The following is an 18,420-nucleotide window of genomic DNA, read 5'->3' on the forward strand; positions in this document are numbered from 1 at the left end:
GGGTTTTTTCCCTGAATGAATCATTGTGTGCGTATTCAGAGTTCCCTTGTGATTAAACATTTTGCCACAATCTGCACAACTAAAATATTTTTTATTGTGGCTTGTGGAGTGACTTTGTTTTGGTGGTTCAAGGTCATGGAGCAGCTTGTTGCTTAATGACAAACTATTTCCTCCCACGTGTTGTGTATTGTGTGATTCCAGTGTGTTTAAACCAGACTGGTCATCCATGGTCTCATCCCACTCATCACTGTCTTCAGTGATGTCAGATTCAGAACAGTGTGAAGAGAGGAGCTGATCATCACTAGTTGGTTGTGATGGTCCACAGTCCTCTACATCAGATTGTGTTTCCATGCTTTTAGATGAGGTGCTGGCTACAGGTTTTGTTAGCATGTTTTCATCATCTTCATGTTTCACTGATAGTAATGTCTCTGTTGATCCACCATCCTCCTCTGATCTTTGAGGTAGCACATCGTCCCCGTCCGGTCTGTTGTTGTGGTCGGCACTTTTTTCAACACTACAACAAGCGAATCGTTACGTCATGTTGTAGTCATTGTTTTGTAATCATCAGGATGATATCGTTATGTCATGTTGTAGTCATTGTTTTGTAATCATCAGGATGATATCGTTATAGGGGCACGGTGGCACAGTTGGTAGTGCTGTCGCCTCACAGCTAGAAGGTCCTGGGTTCGATTCCCGCTCGGGGCACTGTGGGTGCTGGCGGCGTGTTTCCTCCTCCACGTCATCAGTGCCCATACCCGAAGGCGGGGTTGGCGAAAGGGCCTTTCTGTGTGGAGTTTGCATGTTCTCCCCGTGTCCCCTAGGGTAGGTACCCTCACCAAAACATGCAGTAATCCTGGTCTCTAAACTGCCTCCCCCTGGCCAGCCGGGGCGCCTGATGGAGGCGAAAGGAACTGGTTGGAATAACGTGTTCCTTCCACGCGCTACGTCCAACCAGGGAAACTCCCCCCTGTGAGGTGTAAAGGAGCAACTTGGACACTCAGGCATGAAGGGAGTTAAGTCCGTTGCTCTCCCCAGGTTGGCGGAGGGTGTGTAGAGGCCAGGATCACAGTAGATGATTGGCACAGGGGTGAAAAATGGGTTACAAAATCGTGGGATAAAAAATATATTAAAGTCATTGTTTGGTAGCCATCAGGATGATATCGTTATGTCATGTTGCAGTCATTGTTTTGTAATCATCAGGATGATATCGTTATGTCATGTTGTAGTCATTGTTTGGTAGTCATCAGGCCGGAACCCTCAATCTGGAACTTCCATTCCCTCAAACTGATCTTTCCCAATAAAAGCTGCAGGCTACGAGAGAACGAGACACACTTTTATTGGGAAAAAACGGTTTGAGGGAGATGAAGTTCCAGATTGATGGGTTACGGCCTGATGACTATAAAACAATGACTACAACATGATGCAACGATATCATCCTGATGACTACAAAACAATGAATACATGACGCAACATGATGCAACGATATCATCCACTCCTGACCGGATCACACAGCAATTTTGTAACACAGACCAGGCCTCGTGAGGTTAAGATAGGCAGATTCAAATTTGCCGGCGAAAAACAGCCAGTGGTTCCTATTGGTTCACCGATCTGTGAGAATAGTAATAAATGAAATGCCAACTTGGAAGTGATTCCACTTATGATATGTTCACTTGTTTCTCCTGTCGTCTACTAGAAAACCATTTCTAGCTTGGAGATTGAGGGTGGGGACGATGCGGACTTCCTGAAGAACACACTCTGCAACCTTCTTAAAGACTTCCAGGCCAAGAAAAGGCTGGAGAAGACGATGGAGAAGGTACACATTGATTCTACAAACTTTTTTGTGTAAAGGAAATGTATTTGGCCCGCCGACCCCTAAATATTTTGTTCCAGTGACCCCCAGAAGCATAGATTTAACGCTTTGTTGCGTTAAGATTTGTTGCGTCTGCCCGTGTTTAATGGTCAGGGTTTCACTGTCCACAGCAGGGAGACCTGTCAAAACTATACACTTCCCAAAACTCAGAGACATGCCACCACCCCAAGTTCAAACCCACCTCTAAAATATTGCTTTCCCCAGCTATCTCATTCCACTTTTATTATTTTATTCCATAGTCTTAGATTTCTCTAATAAAGTAGTTTTTATTTGTTTTCTCATGTTCCCCTTGAAAAGCATCTTTAAGTACTCAGAGAAGCATATAAATAATATTATCACTTATAATAATACAAATACATTTGGGAAAAAAAAGCTCATTGCTCAGGTCAAATATAGGCCTATTGATATGCGATTAAAGGAACTGCGGCCTCCTTGATTCATATCAATCTTTGTTATTTTGCATTTTCTTTCTATTGCATCATTGATGTATTCTGTTATTGATGTTTGAAAAAATGCTATATAAATAAAATTCTATTTTAATATTCATGTATCGTCATCCATTCTTGTAGCCACAGAGCCCAGGCCGTGCAGGCATGTCGACTGATCTCCCCTGTATGAGCAACGAGCAACGAGCAACTCCTCCAGGCCAGCAAGACTTAAACGTCACAGCAGGTCCTCGAGAAGGCCAACGGACACCTGTTCCGGGTCAGCGTGACTTCAAAGAAGAACCACAAGACCGGCGCGTTGACAACCAACGCAGGCAACCGCAGGAAGCTCGCAGGCGGCAGCAGCGGGACAGTGACGAACGAGGGCAGGATGCTCAGGATGATCATAGAAATCGCCCTCCTTCTTCGGGTCAACCTCAACGGCGCGCGCTCGTTTTCTCAAACCTGCACAACGAGTCTGACGTCTCGTGTCGTCTGGCCGCCGAAAGCAGCCGCGCAGCATCGGACGCCTTCAGATTACACTACGACACGGAGGCGGAGTCGGATGAAGAATGGAAACCGATGAGGGCGCCGAGGGCACCGAGCAGATGTACTCCATTCCTAGATACCGCTAGTAAGTAGTAGAAGAGTTCATTTTGATCGTGTTGAGATGATGTATTTTGTACAAATGTACAAGATTTATTTTTTACGTATTGTATTTGTGATGTAGCCTAATGTATTTATGACTGTAGATGCATGGTAACTGTGTGTGTGTGTGTGTGTGTGTGTGTGTGTGTGTGTGTGTGTGTGTGTGCGTGTGCTCATTTCATGTGGTCAAGCCATGGGAAGGGGTGAACGCACTCTTTCGGATTCCTCCGACACAGACGTGGAAGAATGGACACCGATGAGGAAGTCGCGTCCAATGAGCAGATGTTCTTCTGAAGCCAGTGGTGAGAAGACCTACATTTTGATCATGTTTTATTTTATAATTTTTATCCCACGACTTTCCAGCGGACTGAGTAGTCCCAAGCTGCTCCTTTTCACCTGACAGGGGGGATTTTCCCCGGCCGGAAGTAGCGAGTGGAAGGAACACATTATTCTGACCAGTTCCTTTCCCCTCCATCAGCCGCCCCGGCTGGCCAGGGGGAGGCAGTTTAGAGACCAGGATTACTGCATGCGTTTGTGAGGGTTCCTACCCTAGGGGACACGGGGAGAACATGCAAACTCCACACAGAAAGGTTCCTTTCGCCAACCCCACCTCGGGTATGGGCACTGATGACGCGGAGGAGCGAACAAGCCCCCAGCGTCCCCAGCGGGAATCAAACCCAGGACCTTGTAGCTGTGAGGCAACAGCACTACCGTCTGTGCCACCGTGCCCCCGTTTTTTTAATCATGTTTGAGATTAAATGAATGTACCCGTATTCATACTGTACTAGAGCGGTGCCCGTGGGGCCTCTACAGCGGTGCCCGTTGGGCACTGGCCTATATGGAACGATGCAAGTTAGAAATGCATGCCTGTAGCGAAACCAGCTGGCCAATAAGGTTGAAGACTGACTGATGATTTTAAGTTGCTTTATTAATGAATCAACGTCGAAGTAAAACAAAGAAAAACACAATACATGCATCATTAATCAGACAATCAATAAACACATCCAACATATAACCTTTCTGTGATTTAAGACACAGAGGAGCCACGGCCAATGTCTAGATTACCATCTGTTGGCAGTGAAAATACAGGCAAGAACAACATCCAGGAGATCTCTCCGTTCAATGCTTGTATAATTAACAAAGCTAAAACCCCACGCAAAAAATAATTCATTCTATGGTAATAATGTATTTCTATAATGTTTAGGTCCAACAGAGCAACAATGCGAAGCGGCCAACGTTGATGTAGGTGAACATAGCACAGCTGCAGAGCGCGAGTGTGGTGACGAGCCTGGCGGAAGTGGTCCAAATGCAGATCCTGAGTGGTCTAAAACCAACTGGCAACCAGAGGACATTCCTTTCACTGCAAAGCCTGGACTTATCAACGGTGCTGCTGCTCTTGATTCAGACGCACCAGTTGACTTTCTTGAGCTATTCTTGACCGATGAGCTGCTCCAGTATATGGTTGATCAGACTAACAACTATGCAAAGAGGTTCACTAAAACGGTAACAATCGGCAGAGTACCACATTCCAGATGTCACCAATGGAAACCTGTCACGGTTCATGAACTAAAACTCTTCCTAGGGCTCCTTTTTCTCACTGGTATCATCCATAAGCCTGAGATTGGTATGTACTGGTCTACAGATGAATCATTAGCTAGCCCCTACTTCAACAAGACCATGACTCGCAACAGGTTTCAACTTATATGGAAATTTCTCCAGTTCAGTGATTTCACATTAGACAATGGTACTGACAGGCTGTTCAAGATCCGCCCGGTTTTAGATTACTTACTCTGTAGATTCCGTGAAATGTTTCAACCAAACGCTAACATTTGCATTGATGAAGGTACGCTTCTGTGGAAAGGGCGTTTAAGTTTCAAAGTGTACAATCGGCAGAAACCTATCAGGTTTGGCATAAAATCTTATATTTTGTGTGATTCTGAGACAGGGTATTGTTTCAACATGAAGCCCTACTGTGGAGATGCTACTCCCCTGGGTGAAACAATTATCTTCCTTCTTGATCGCCTAGTAGGTTATGGCTATAGATTGTTCATGGATAACTTTTACAATTCTGTAGCACTGTGTACAAATCTACTTGATCTGAAAACCCATGTCTGCGGTACACTAAGAAAAAATCGAGGTGAACCAGGAGCCCTTAAACAAGTTAAAACATCTGACCTGAAAGATGGGCAAACAATCATGCTTCACAATGACAGGGTGATGGTCTTGGCCTGGCAGGACCATGGCATAGTGAAAATGGTTTCAACGTTCCACCAGGACGAGATGCAAGAAGTTCTGGTATGGCAGAGAGGCCAGCCGGGAAAAGTGCCAAGACAGAAGCCTGTTTGCGTTGTAGAATACAACAAATCAATGAACGGTGTCGATAGAATGGACCAACAAATTGTGTACTACCCGTTTGTCAGGAAGACAGCCAAGTGGTCCAAGAAATTTATAGCCTACATGTTTGAAATCTGTTTGTACAATGCTTTTATCCTGTACAAAGTTAAAAACCCACGGGGCAAGAGTAAATGCCAACTCACATTTCTGTTAAGTGTCATACATCAATGGGCGGGCCTGTCGGGCCCGCTATATGACCTTCCACCTGCACCCAGACCGAGGGCACCACGCACGGACCCTCAGTGCAGGCTGGATGGCAACTTTGCAGCCCACGAACTCGTTTCGATCCCGCCCTCCCCCAAAAAGCAGACTCCGACTAAGCAGTGCAGGGTTTGTGCCAGGAAGTCCAAGCGAGGCGAGACGAGGTACATATGCAAAACCTGTTGTATCCCCTTACACACCGGGAAGTGTTTCACGCTGTATCACTCAAGGAAAAACTACGCTGATGCTGAATGAAATGGTCAGTGGTGGGAAAACGTATGGAGTACAAAAAGTAAAAGTATGCCTGGGCCAGCCGAGTGGTCCAGACACCTAGGCTGGTAATCCACCCTGACAGCGTGTCGCCAGTTCGAGTCCCAATCCCGACGACCTTTGCTGCGTGCCTTCCCCCCATCTCTCTCCCCCTTTACTGTCAAACTACTGTAATATATCAATAAGGCAAAAAGCGCCAAAAAATATATTAAAAAAGTGAAAGTACTCATTATGCAGAAATGTCCCATTTCAAGTTTTTTGAAAATAGCAGATCTACAAGATCACATTTCAAGTTTAATGTTTCGCATTCGTTTTTTTACACGCAAGACCACCCGTGCAACAAAGTATGTCATGGATTTACTTTGAACTGTTGCACCGTATCGTCATAAAACATGTGAAAACAAAACAAACTTAGATAAAAATCAAACAAGTCTAAATGGAGCCTAATTAATGTGACGTCACGTTATGCCTGTGCATTGTGAGCTTGTAGATCGGCTATTTTCAAAGGGTCTAAATGTAGACTTGTATAGACCTGAAGTGTTTGATGTATGTTTCATAAAAACCTATAAAGTAACTAGTAACAAAAGTTTTCAAATAATTTTAGTGGAAGAAAAATTACAAGAATTGTCTCTGAGATGTAGTGGAGCAGTATGGTTGCCATACTCGCGTATATTTGTGCGCCCCCCTCCCAACGAGAGCGCTGCGTTATCTCATGCAGATCGTCTACTTTCGCCGTTTGTGAGGACGCACACATGGGCGTGAGTGAGCCGCGGAGTGTTGATTATGAGGGTCGGCTTTAACCTGTCTCCACCAGATGGTGGCAGTAGGGAGTCCCCTGCTCCTACCTCCATCTGGTCTCGCTCGGGCACAGACAATGCACTCCGAACCAGTGGATTTCGAACAAATCAGTGGCAAATCAAGGCGATACTGATGATGTATTGAAGCTGCAGCCACACAACCTAATAGGACTACAACTCTAATGTAAACACAACCTAATAGGACTACAACTCAAAATTATTATGGAGATATCAGATTCTTTCCCGCCGCTGGTTCGGTCCATCGTCTCTGGAGAGAGACCAGATTGAGGTAGGAGGAGTGAACCTGTGAACTCAATACTGCCGCAATCTGGCGGAGTCAGGTTAGGTCGGCTTGGCACTTTTTGGCACATTCCTCTGCCCCGCTGTAGTGGAGTAGAAGTAAACGTACTGGAAATTGGAAGTAAAGTACAAATGCCTCAGAATTGTACCTAAGTAAATGTACTTAATGTACACTGTTCACATGACACCATTGTAAAATGGTGTCATGTGAACCAGGCCTAAGCTTGCACTTCACATTACATGAAAGAAAACAAGTTTTCTGGGTAATGTCATATTTTTCCATTAGTTCTTCAAATGTCATACTGTACATAACGAGTGTTATCTTTTTACATGTCACGAATGAAATATTATATTATATTATTATATATTTCCGTGGATGTTATTTGAAAGCTGCATGGTTTGTTTAGTTTAGCATTAGACATGTCCCGATACTGTATCAGTATCGGAAAAGTATCGGCCCTTATTTGTCATATCGGGTATCGGAGAATATGCCAGAACCACTGATCCAACACAGGGGTAAGGGGTTGACACTATGCCAGTCTAACCAGTGATCCAACACAGGGGTAAGGGGTTGACACTATGCCAGTCTAACCAGTGATCCAACACAGGGGTAAGGGGTTGACACTATGCCAGTCTAACCAGTGATCCAACACAGGGGTAAGGGGTTGACACTATGCCAGTCTAACCAGTGATCCAACACAGGGGTAAGGGGTTGACACTATGCCAGTCTAACCAGTGATCCAACACAGGGGTAAGGGGTTGACACTATGCCAGTCTAACCACTGATCCAACACAGGGGTAAGGGGTCGACACTATGCCAGTCTAACCAGTGATCCAACACAGGGGTAAGGGGTTGACACTATGCCAGTCTAACCACTGATCCAACACAGGGGTAAGGGGTCGACACTATGCCAGTCTAACCAGTGATCCCACACAGGGGTAAGGGGTTGACACTATGCCAGTCTAACCACTGATCCAACACAGGGGTAAGGGGTCGACACTATGCCAGTCTAACCACTGATCCAACACAGGGGTAAGGGGTTGACACTATGCCAGTCTAACCACTGATCCAACACAGGGGTAAGGGGTCGACACTATGCCAGTCTAACCACTGATCCAACACAGGGGTAAGGGGTTGACACTATGCCAGTCTAACCACTGATCCAACACAGGGGTAAGGGGTTGACACTATGCCAGTCTAACCACTGATCCAACACAGGGGTAAGGGGTTGACACTATGCCAGTCTAACCACTGATCCAACACAGGGGTAAGGGGTTGACACTATGCCAGTCTAACCACTGATCCAACACAGGGGTAAGGGGTTGACACTATGGCAGTTTGTTTTCGAGTTGCCCAAACTTGAAGTGCACATTTGAGTGGGGAGTCTGCTATGAACACAACACCAGATATCCAGCTAGATGGCTATAAACACAACACGAGATCACAACACTGGTGTCGTTATTCGTTATTGGCTAACACGGAAACTGTGGTATAGGAATCGGATCGGGAACGAAAAAAGTGTATCCCTATTTAGCATACAGTTTTCTCGCCTCGCATTCGATGAAATCGACCGTATTCTCGACTTCATTCAGTGTTTCTGTTTCCAGAGCCTCCATTGTTGCTCGCAGTGTGTGCGCTTACACTGAATAACAACAATACACGTGTCAAATTATTGAATCGTACGACAAAGTAACGATAATCAATGCAAATTGAATTGATTATTCTGTAGCGTTACCTTTAAAGGTCCATGATGCGAGCATTCGGATAAATCACGAGCACTAGTGTCCGTGGTTTTTACCAAACATCCGATGTTCAGATCTGATTTGATCTGATCTGTTTCACCGCAGCGCGATCGACATATTACCGTTTCTGGTGAAAGATAAACATTGTGAACTAATGCTAATATTAGCTCTTTTCTTCTCTCAGTCTGCGAGGCCACAAGACGGGATGTAATTGAGTAGTAATCCAGTAACTTCCGTCGGCAGAAGATAACTACCCCCAATGTCAAAGAGTTTTAACGGCCAAGCTACACCAGGCTTTTCTCGCGCGTTTACTCTAAACGCGCGGACGCCAAATGGCTGGCTACATCCATCTGTCAGACGCGCGGCAGGTTTGTGCGGGACCTTCCGGGAGGATATATAGATACCCGCGCATGGGGGCATTATACGCACGTAAAGAAATTAGAACCGATCCTATTTTTAGAGCACGTGTAGGATGGCCCGCGGTGTCTGTGCGTCTGGTGTAGCTGGTATCATTGACATATATTGGTCCTATCCAAACGCACTGTACGCGCGCAGTAAACGCATACGCACGCGCGCAGAATTGCCTGGTGTAGCTTGGCCGTAAAGTACATCTGTGAGGTTCCTTCTTCCTGGGCTTTTTGATATCTCTGCTGTCGGGACAACTCCAAAATGTTCATTTGTCAGGAAATGAAGAAATAATATATACAAATATAATGTGACTTTACATATTGTCAAGTACTTGAACTGATTTATGCAAAACAGATCATCTAAATCCTCCAAAATGGAGATGGGTGGTTTCCTCCCGACAGCAACGATATGCAAATCTCCATGGCATTATTTGATTGTATTTTGTTGTTGGAAGGTATGTGGTCTCTCTATGTCTCTCTCTCTCTCTCTCTCTCTCTCTCTCGTCGACAAACCAGAAGCATGGTGAGCTATCAGCCACGCTCTGAGAGATGAAGGATGCCCCCCCCCTCTCTCTCTCTCTCTCTCTCTCTCTCTCTCTCGCTCTCTCTGTAATTAACAGGAAGGCGGGAAGGAGCAGCTCCAGGCGCATCCTGTGTGCACGTACGTACGCATGCATGATCACACACACACACACACAAAGTTTAGTCTTTTTATTTTACAAGTGTGTATGAATTGATCGCTCACTGAACGATGAGCGCTCTCTCTCGTTCTAGCCACACACACACACACACACACACACACACACACACAATTCAATGTGATTCAATGTATATTCCCATTTCTAATTACACAACCCGTCTTTGTATTGGTGAGTATTAGTAAAACGTAATGTTTTTTTTTCCCGCTACAGAGGAGAGGCTGATCTGCCCCTGAAGGCGACTATAACATAGCTCTAAATACGACGGCATTAGAGCTATGGACCAGAGCTACGGTAAACCTATAGCTTCTATCTTTGAGGGGCGCTGTAGCCACTCCCACTGTTGTTTTTGGCAGCACATTTTAGTTTTAGTCATCTTAGTCTCTTGAATGGCTTTCATTTAGTTTTAGTCACAATTTAGTCACCTTGGAATGTTTTAGTGTAATAAGATTTTAGTCGACTAAATCTACAGGTGATTTGGTCCTCATAGCTTATAGTTTTCATTTAGTTTCCATTTAGTTTTCGTCAGTCGAAAAAGGTAGTCAACGAAAAAAAATCGTCTTCGTTTTAGTCGACAAAATCAACACTGGCCACTCCTATATACATGTTTAGAATGTTTGTCTCTCCTAGACAAACATTAAAAACGCCATTGACAATGGACAAGAGTTTAATGTTTGTTTTGTCACTAACGCAAACATTAAATGCCATTATCGATGAACGGAGTTTAATTAATGTGCGTTCTGTCTGTCACTGAGCAAATTGCACATACTGTATGATGTTATATATCTGTCTCGTGCTGCTGGTATGAAATGCTTGCCCTGCTTGCAGCTTTCATTACACAGTAGCTGGAGTTGGTTGGGCTTGACGTGCCGGGACAGCTTGTACACAACCCAAAACCTGTCTGGTCTCACGTGGTATGAGATTGTAATCCATTGCCTGGAAGACAATAGGTTAGGGGAAGGGGACTAACAAACCAACTCCAAACACACCGGAAGCCAGAAATGGTGGAAGGTTGGGCTTGGGGCTAGCAACCCCAACTCGTAAAAACCTCGTATGCTACAGAAACCGCAAGAACACTACCCCAGGAAGAGCCTAGTCGGAGAGATGTAGAGTCCGATGGCGGGGTGTGATTGCGGCCCTATGCTCCACCTAGGAGCCTACAGGAATAAGTAAGTAAGTATGATGTTATGCTATCGCGATGATGTAAGACTGATTAGTATAGATTTCACAGTCAACCACGCCAATGAAATAAACAGTAATATAGTGACGTCACACTATCAGCCCCTCCCCTAACACCTCCCCCTTTATCATACAACTACAGCTGTGGGTGCGGCTTCAGTTCAGGTGGATCACCACCCATCACCCACCACCCAACTGGTGGGCGTGTCCACATAAAAACGACATTTTAACCAATATACTGTACACTTTTTTGAAAAAGATTATACCTCCTTCTATAACAATGAGACCTGATTATCATGTTTTAGGGTGGAAAGAAATCACAGCACTCCATCTTTAACTCATTTTGGGCGGGACCCCCCTTTTTGTGTGAGCATCATGTCATGCTTTAAGCTATTGAAAAATAGCAGATCTACAAGCTCGCGCTACGAGCTTGTAGGTCTGCTATTATTGAAAAATCGACTGACCTAGAAACGTAGCTTTTTCAGAAAACTGTCATTTTCAAACAGACATTTTTAGAATCTGATCTCAGGTCAGAATGGGTTAACACTGCACGTTGCACACACACATTCCCTGAGTACACGCACACACACATTGCACACACACACACACACACACACACACACACACAGAGCTTATCATTATACACCAAAGGTGTCTGATTGGCATTGCCGCCCCTCCCCCCCCTCCCCCCTCCTCTCCCATTGGAGGATGAATATGTCTGTATGTAGATGTGTTTCTAGACAACATGATGATGTAGATGTGCTGCTGTATACATGAATGAGAATGAAGGCCGTCCATAATGTAATTACATTACATTCTGCTGCATATGTACTGATGAGAGTTGCACACTCCCTGATCCCCCCTCTCTCTCTCCCTCTGTCTGTGTGTGTGTGTGTGTGTGTGTGTGTGTGTGTGTGTGTGTGTGTGTGTGTGTGTGTGCAGGTATACACACGCATTGGCAGCAAGCTATATAGGGCTACAAGGTGAGATGAAATTACATTATATGAATGGTCACTCTGACTCCCCAACAACACACACACACACACACACACACACACACACACACACACACACACACACACACACACACTGTGATGGATGCCAGGCCTTCATTTAACCCATTCTGACCTGAGATCAGATTCTAAAAATGTCTTCTATGTCAGTCGCTCTTCGATTTTTCAAAAATAGCAGACCTTCAAGCTCGTGCTTGTAGGTCACCGAGTGGCGCGCTATGAGCTTGTAGATCTGCTATCTTTCAATAGCTATAGCATAACATAGTGCTAACACCAAAATGGGTTAAACACGCATCATACAGAGATCATTCAGCCTGCCAGCACATCCACTGATGGGGACTGGGGGAGAGAGATTGATTGATTGATTGTAGGAACGCCGGATAGTTACGCGAGGTGAAAGGGAATGAGACCGATTGGTATATATCTGGAATGGCCGTCATGTATAGTGGATGAAGTCTCTTTATTTGTGTGTGTGTGTGTGGCGTGCGCGCGTGCGTTTGAATGCTTTATATTTGATTCCACAAATTATATTTGACCTGCAGAGAATCGAATATTTTATAACCTCAAATCAAACGGGGTCGGACATTAGACACACACACACACAGACACACACACACACACACACACACACACATACACACACACACGACACACACACACGTCTCACACACACACATTGAGGCGACCATATCTTATATATTAACAAGCGAACAAACCGAAGATGCTGCGTTGTGAATTTCCGGGGGCCGCCTCCTCCTCCGTCAACTTTAGTCTCTCCTGCCACGCCTCCGCTCCTAGTAAACCCGCTGTGATTTATACGCAGCGCAGAGTGTGTCTGTTATAAATTGGTTAAATGTCGGACGAGTGCTCGTATTATTCACGGAGATGCTTTGGACCGGACCGGAGCGAGGGAGCGAGCCCTTATTGATTTCCCTCAAAGTGCCGTTGACGTTTTGTGAGGAAGGTTTTTTCACTCTCTGTCTCAGAGACGTCTCAACATGAGGCTATGATGATATACTGGCATGTGCACGTTGTGCACATATGTGTGCACGTATGTGCGTGCGTACTGAGGACCAAGGTGTGTGCGTGCGTGCGTGCGTGCGTGTGTGCGTGCCTCCGTGCGTTACAGAGAGAGAGAGATCGTGTGTGTGTGTGTTGATTGCAGATCAATGTCTCTCATCCACTCCCATCGTCTGATGTTGATTCATGGCTGTGGTTATAATACTGCATGTCCTTTATACGGCATCTTCTCTGTCCATTTGACAGAGTATGTGTGACTGTACTGGACTCTCCCCATCCAATAAAACTATGGTTCTGTCCATTCCACAGAGTGTGACTGACTGTGGACCCCATCCCGACTCTCCCCATCCAATAAAACTATGGTTCTGTGTCCATTCCACAGAGTGTGACTGACTGTGGACCCCATCCTGACTCTCCCCATCCAATAAAACTATGGTTCTGTCCATTCCACAGAGTGTGACTGACTGTGGACCCCATCCGGACTCTCCCCATCCAATAAAACTATGGTTCTGTCCATTTCACAGAGTTGAATTGAATTGAATTGAATACTTTATTGAAAAATATATTTCAAAAGGATAAATTCACAAGAAAGCTGTTAGGCTTGTTTCCATTGTGGTCCTCTTGGGAAAGGGGAAGGGGAGCAACAGACAATAAACGGTACAATACAGACAAAAACAGGAGGCAAAAAACAAACGAAACAAAAAAACAAGAAACAGGACAAAAAGCATAAAGTGTGACTGACTGTGGACCCCATCCGGACTCTCCCCATCCAATAAAACTATGGTTCTGTCCATTTCACAGAGTGTGACTGACTGTGGACCCATCCCGACTCTCCCCATCCAATAAAACTACGGTTCTGTGTCCATTCCACAGAGTGTGACTGACTGTGGACCCCATCCCGACTCCGGACCCCGCAATAAAACAACGGTTCTCAAGATCCGATCCCTTGGAGTGCCCCCCCCCCCCCCCCCCCCCCACCGAGGCCCTGATCCAGGAGAACGAGGGTCCTTGAGGTCCTTGGAACAGGTGAAATATGTTATACTTATAAAGGGCCACTTCACCCCTTTTGCAACCGGAGCTTATTTTTAATGATGTTTATAGGACACAAGAAACAGTTAACTAACAGGTTCCATTTGGTTCCATTTGTACACTCTCAGAGTTACATTACATTGATTTTACAATATAAATTATTATATTATTATAAATTATAAATCGGGGGTCCCAGAGATAGAAATGCCATTAACCCATTCTGACCCGAGATCAGATTCTAAAAATGTCTTCTGTACATCCTGACAGTTTTCTGAAAAAGCTATGTTTACTATGTCAGTCGTTCTTCGATTTTTTTCAAAAATAGCAGAGTGGCGCGCTATGAGCTTGTAGATCTGCTATTTTTCAACAGCTAAAGCATGACATGATGCTAACACCAAAAGGGGTTCCCGTTCAGAATGGGTTAAATAAATGGGGGTCCGTAGTAGACTAATGCATGTCAAACCTTGGGGGTCCTTGACATTAAACGGGTTGAGAATCACTGCTATAAATAATAATAAAATAATAAATAAATTAAATATTAAATAATCTTCTCTTATGGGGGGGGGGGGGGGTCCCTGGCATATGATTTCAAATGGGGGGGTGGGGGGGGGGGTCCGCGGGTTAATTTATTAAGTGTCAATTTGGGGGTCCTTGTCATGAAGAAGTTTGGTGGACCGATGAGGTCGTCACCATGGGGAGATAACAGCGGATGGGGAGGCGCACGCATACTCTGTTATTATGCCTTATTTCCCACAGCTGTGCCGCGCACACACACACACACACACACACACACACACACACACACACACACACACACACACACACACACACACACACACACACACACACACACACACACACACACACATGCGTGTGCATATACACACTACAGTGTACACGCAGAGACAAACACTTTTCATGTCACTTGCACGGCACACAGGTTTCACATGCAAAAGATACCACTTAAATGCATGTGATGATCACACACACGCACGCGCACTCACACACACACACACACACTCTCTCACACACACGCACGCTCGCACAGATTGGCGCACACCCCCTCATCACCATTTGTGCGTTAAACACGCTCTGATAGCTCCACTCCTCCCCTCACCGCGACAGACAGACAGCAGAGGAGGACCGGGGGAGGGAGGGAGGGAGGGAGGAAGGAAGGAAAGAAGGATGGAAGGAAGGAGGGAGGGAGGGAGGGAGGGAGGGAGGGAGGGAGGGAAGGAAGGAAGGAAGGAAGGAAAGAAGGATGGAAGGAGGAAGGAAGGAAGGAAGGAAGGGAGGGAGGGAGGGAGGGAGGGAGGAAGGAAAGAAGGATGGAAGTAGGGAGGGAGGGAGGGAGGGAGGGAAGGAAGGAAGGAAAGAAGGATGGATGGAAGGAGGAGGGAGGGAGGGAAGGAAGGAAAGAAGGATGGAAGGAGGGAGGGTCAAAGTGCCGTTGACGTTTTGTGAGGAAGGTTTTTTCACTCTCTGTCTCAGAGACGTCTCACATGAGGCTATGATGATATCCTGGCATGTGCACATATAGTGTGCGCGTATGTGCGTGCGTACTGAGGACCAAGGTGTGTGTGTGTGTGTGTGCGTGTGCGTGCCTCTGTGCGTTACAGAGAGAGAGAGATCGTGTGTGTGTTGATTGCAGATCAATGTCTCTCATCCACTCCCATCGTCTGATGTTGATTCATGGCTGTGGTTATAATACTGCATGTCCTTTATACGGCATCTTCTCTGTCCATTTGACAGAGTATGTGTGACTGTACTGGACTCTCCCCATCCAATAAAACTATATGGTTCTGTCCATTCCACAGAGTGTGACTGACTGTGGACCCCATCCCGACTCTCCCCATCCAATAAAACTATGGTTCTGTCCATTCCACAGAGTGTGACTGACTGTGGACCCCATCCCGACTCTCCCCATCCAATAAAACTATGGTTCTGTCCATTCCACAGAGTGTGACTGACTGTGGACCCCATCCCGACTCTCCCATCCAATAAAACTACGGTTCTGTATCCATTCCACAGAGTGTGACTGACTGTGGACCCCATCCCGACTCCGGACCCCGCAATAAGACAACGGTTCTCAAGATCCGATCCTTGGAGCGCCCCCCCCCCCCCCCCCCCCACCGAGGCCCTGATCCAGGAGAACGAGGGTCCTTGAGGTCCTTGGAACAGGTGAAATATGTTATACTTATAAAGGGCCACTTCACCCCTTTTGCAACCAGAGCTTATATTTTTAATGATGTTTATAGGACACAAGAAACAGTTAACTAACAGGTTCCATTTGGTTCCATTTGTACACTCTCAGAGTTACATTACATGATGTTTTGATGGAATTCGTTTGCCTCCCGTATCTAAAAACAGTGTTTTTGATGGAATTCGTTTGCCTCCCGTATCTAAAAACAGTGTTTTGAGGGAATTAATTTGCCTCCCGTATCTAAAAACAGTGTTTTGAGGGAATTCGTTTGCCTCCCGTATCTAAAAACAGTGTTTTGATGGAATTCGTTTGCCTCCCGTATCTAAAAACAGTGTTTTGATGGAATTCGTTTGCCTCCCGTATCTAAAAACAGTGTTTTGATGGAATTCGTTTGCCTCCCGTATCTAAAAACAGTGTTTTGAGGGAATTCGTTTGCCTCCCGTATCTAAAAACACTGTTTTGATGGAATTCGTTTGCCTCCCGTATCTAAAAACAGAGTTTTGAGGGAATTCGTTTGCCTCCCTTATCTAAAAACAGTGTTTTGATGGAATTCGTTTGCCTCCCGTATCTAAAAACAGTGTTTTGAGGGAATTCGTTTGCCTCCCGTATCTAAAAAACAGTGTTTGATGGAATTCGTTTGCTCCCGTATCTAAAAACAGAGTTTTGAGGGAATTCGTTTGCCTCCTTATCTAAAAACAGTGTTTTGATGGAATTCGTTTGCCTCCCGTATCTAAAAACAGTGTTTTGATGGAATTCGTTTGCCTCCCGTATCTAAAAACAGTGTTTTGATGGAATTCGTTTGCCTCCGTATCTAAAAACAGTGTTTTGATGGAATTTGTTTGCCTCCCGTATCTAAAAACAGTGTTTTGATGGAATTCGTTTGCCTCCCGTATCTAAAAACAGTGTTTTGATGGAATTCGTTTGCCTCCCTTATCTAAAAACAGTGTTTTGATGGAATTTGTTTGCCTCCCGTATCTAAAAACAGTGTTTTGAGGGAATTTGTTTGCCTCCCTTATCTAAAAACAGTGTTTTGATGGAATTCGTTTGCCTCCCGTATCTAAAACAGTGTTTTGATGGAATTCGTTTGCCTCCCTTATCTAAAAACAGTGTTTTGATGGAATTCGTTTGCCTCCCGTATCTAAAAACAGTGTTTTGATGGAATTCGTTTGCCTCCCGTATCTAAAAACAGTGTTTTGATGGAATTCGTTTGCCTCCCGTATCTAAAAACAGTGTTTTGATGGAATTCGTTTGCCTCCCGTATCTAAAAACAGTGTTTTGAGGGAATTCGTTTGCCTCCGTATCTAAAACAGTGTTTTGATGGAATTCGTTTGCCTCCCGTATCTAAAAACAGTGTTTTGATGGAATTCGTTTGCCTCCCGTATCTAAAAACAGTGTTTTGATGAAATTCGTTTGCCTCCCGTATCTAAAAACAGTGTTTTGATGGAATTCGTTTGCCTCCCGTATCTAAAAACAGTGTTTTGATGGAATTCGTTTGCCAAAAACAGTGTTTTGATGGAATTCGTTTGCCTCCCGTATCTAAAAACAGTGTTTTGAGGGAATTCGTTTGCCTCCCGTATCTAAAAACTGTGTTTGATGGAATTCGTTTGCCTCCCGTATCTAAAAACAGAGTTTTGAGGGAATTCGTTTGCCTCCCGTATCTAAAAACAGTGTTTTGATGGAATTCGTTTGCCTCCCGCATGCGGAAGGAGGGAGGGAGGGAGGGAGGATGGAAGGAGGGAGGGAGGGAGGAGAGGAGAGGAGAGGAGAGGAAGGAGGGAGGGGGGGGTTGTGTGCGGACAAGGACAGAGGAGAGGTGGACTGGTGGGGAGAGAGAGGGAAAACATGGCTGGATTCTTTGTGTATGTTGGCTGCCTTAAACCATTCTGACCTGAGATCATATTCTAAAAAAAATGCCTTTCTAAATCCTGACAGAAGTCAGAAATGAAGAGCTTAACCCCATTCTGACCTGAGATCAGATTCTACAAATGTCCAAACATCCTGACAGTTTTCTGAAAAAGCTATGTTTTCATATAGCAGTCGTTCTTTCGATTTTTCAAGCACTCGGTGGCGCGCTATGACACACACACGCACACACACACACACACACACACACCACACACACACACACACACACACACGCACGCACGCACGCACACACACACACACACACGCACGCACACACGTGAAGACAAGAAGATTAATTCACTCCAGTTCATTTCATTT

At 45.2% G+C, this 18,420-nt stretch overlaps 2 protein-coding genes across 2 annotated transcripts in view; one reads left to right on the plus strand and one right to left on the minus strand.

Moving 5' to 3' along the window:
- Positions 1 to 9,989, plus strand: part of LOC308331777 (uncharacterized protein) — a gene marked incomplete at its 3' end in the record, with an annotated part of 64,373 nt that extends 54,384 nt beyond the window's left edge. Inside the window, exons 7-10 of the mRNA XM_080787273.1 lie at positions 1,694 to 1,813; positions 2,440 to 2,929; positions 3,135 to 3,245; positions 9,967 to 9,989. Of these exons, the coding sequence (XP_080643399.1) occupies positions 1,694 to 1,813; positions 2,440 to 2,929; positions 3,135 to 3,245; positions 9,967 to 9,989 (744 nt within the window). The remainder of the gene's footprint in view (positions 1 to 1,693; positions 1,814 to 2,439; positions 2,930 to 3,134; positions 3,246 to 9,966) is intronic.
- Positions 9,990 to 12,644: 2,655 nt separating this feature from the next.
- sp4 (sp4 transcription factor) overlaps positions 12,645 to 18,420 on the minus strand; it is a gene marked incomplete at its 3' end in the record, with an annotated part of 36,767 nt that continues 30,991 nt past the window's right edge. Inside the window, exon 13 of the mRNA XM_080787274.1 lies at positions 12,645 to 12,751. Coding sequence (XP_080643400.1) covers positions 12,645 to 12,751 — 107 coding nt within the window. The remainder of the gene's footprint in view (positions 12,752 to 18,420) is intronic.

Source organism: Protomyctophum bolini (genome assembly GCF_963924005.1).
Source record: "Protomyctophum bolini genome assembly, chromosome: 17".
Taxonomy (NCBI): Eukaryota; Metazoa; Chordata; class Actinopteri; order Myctophiformes; family Myctophidae; genus Protomyctophum; species Protomyctophum bolini.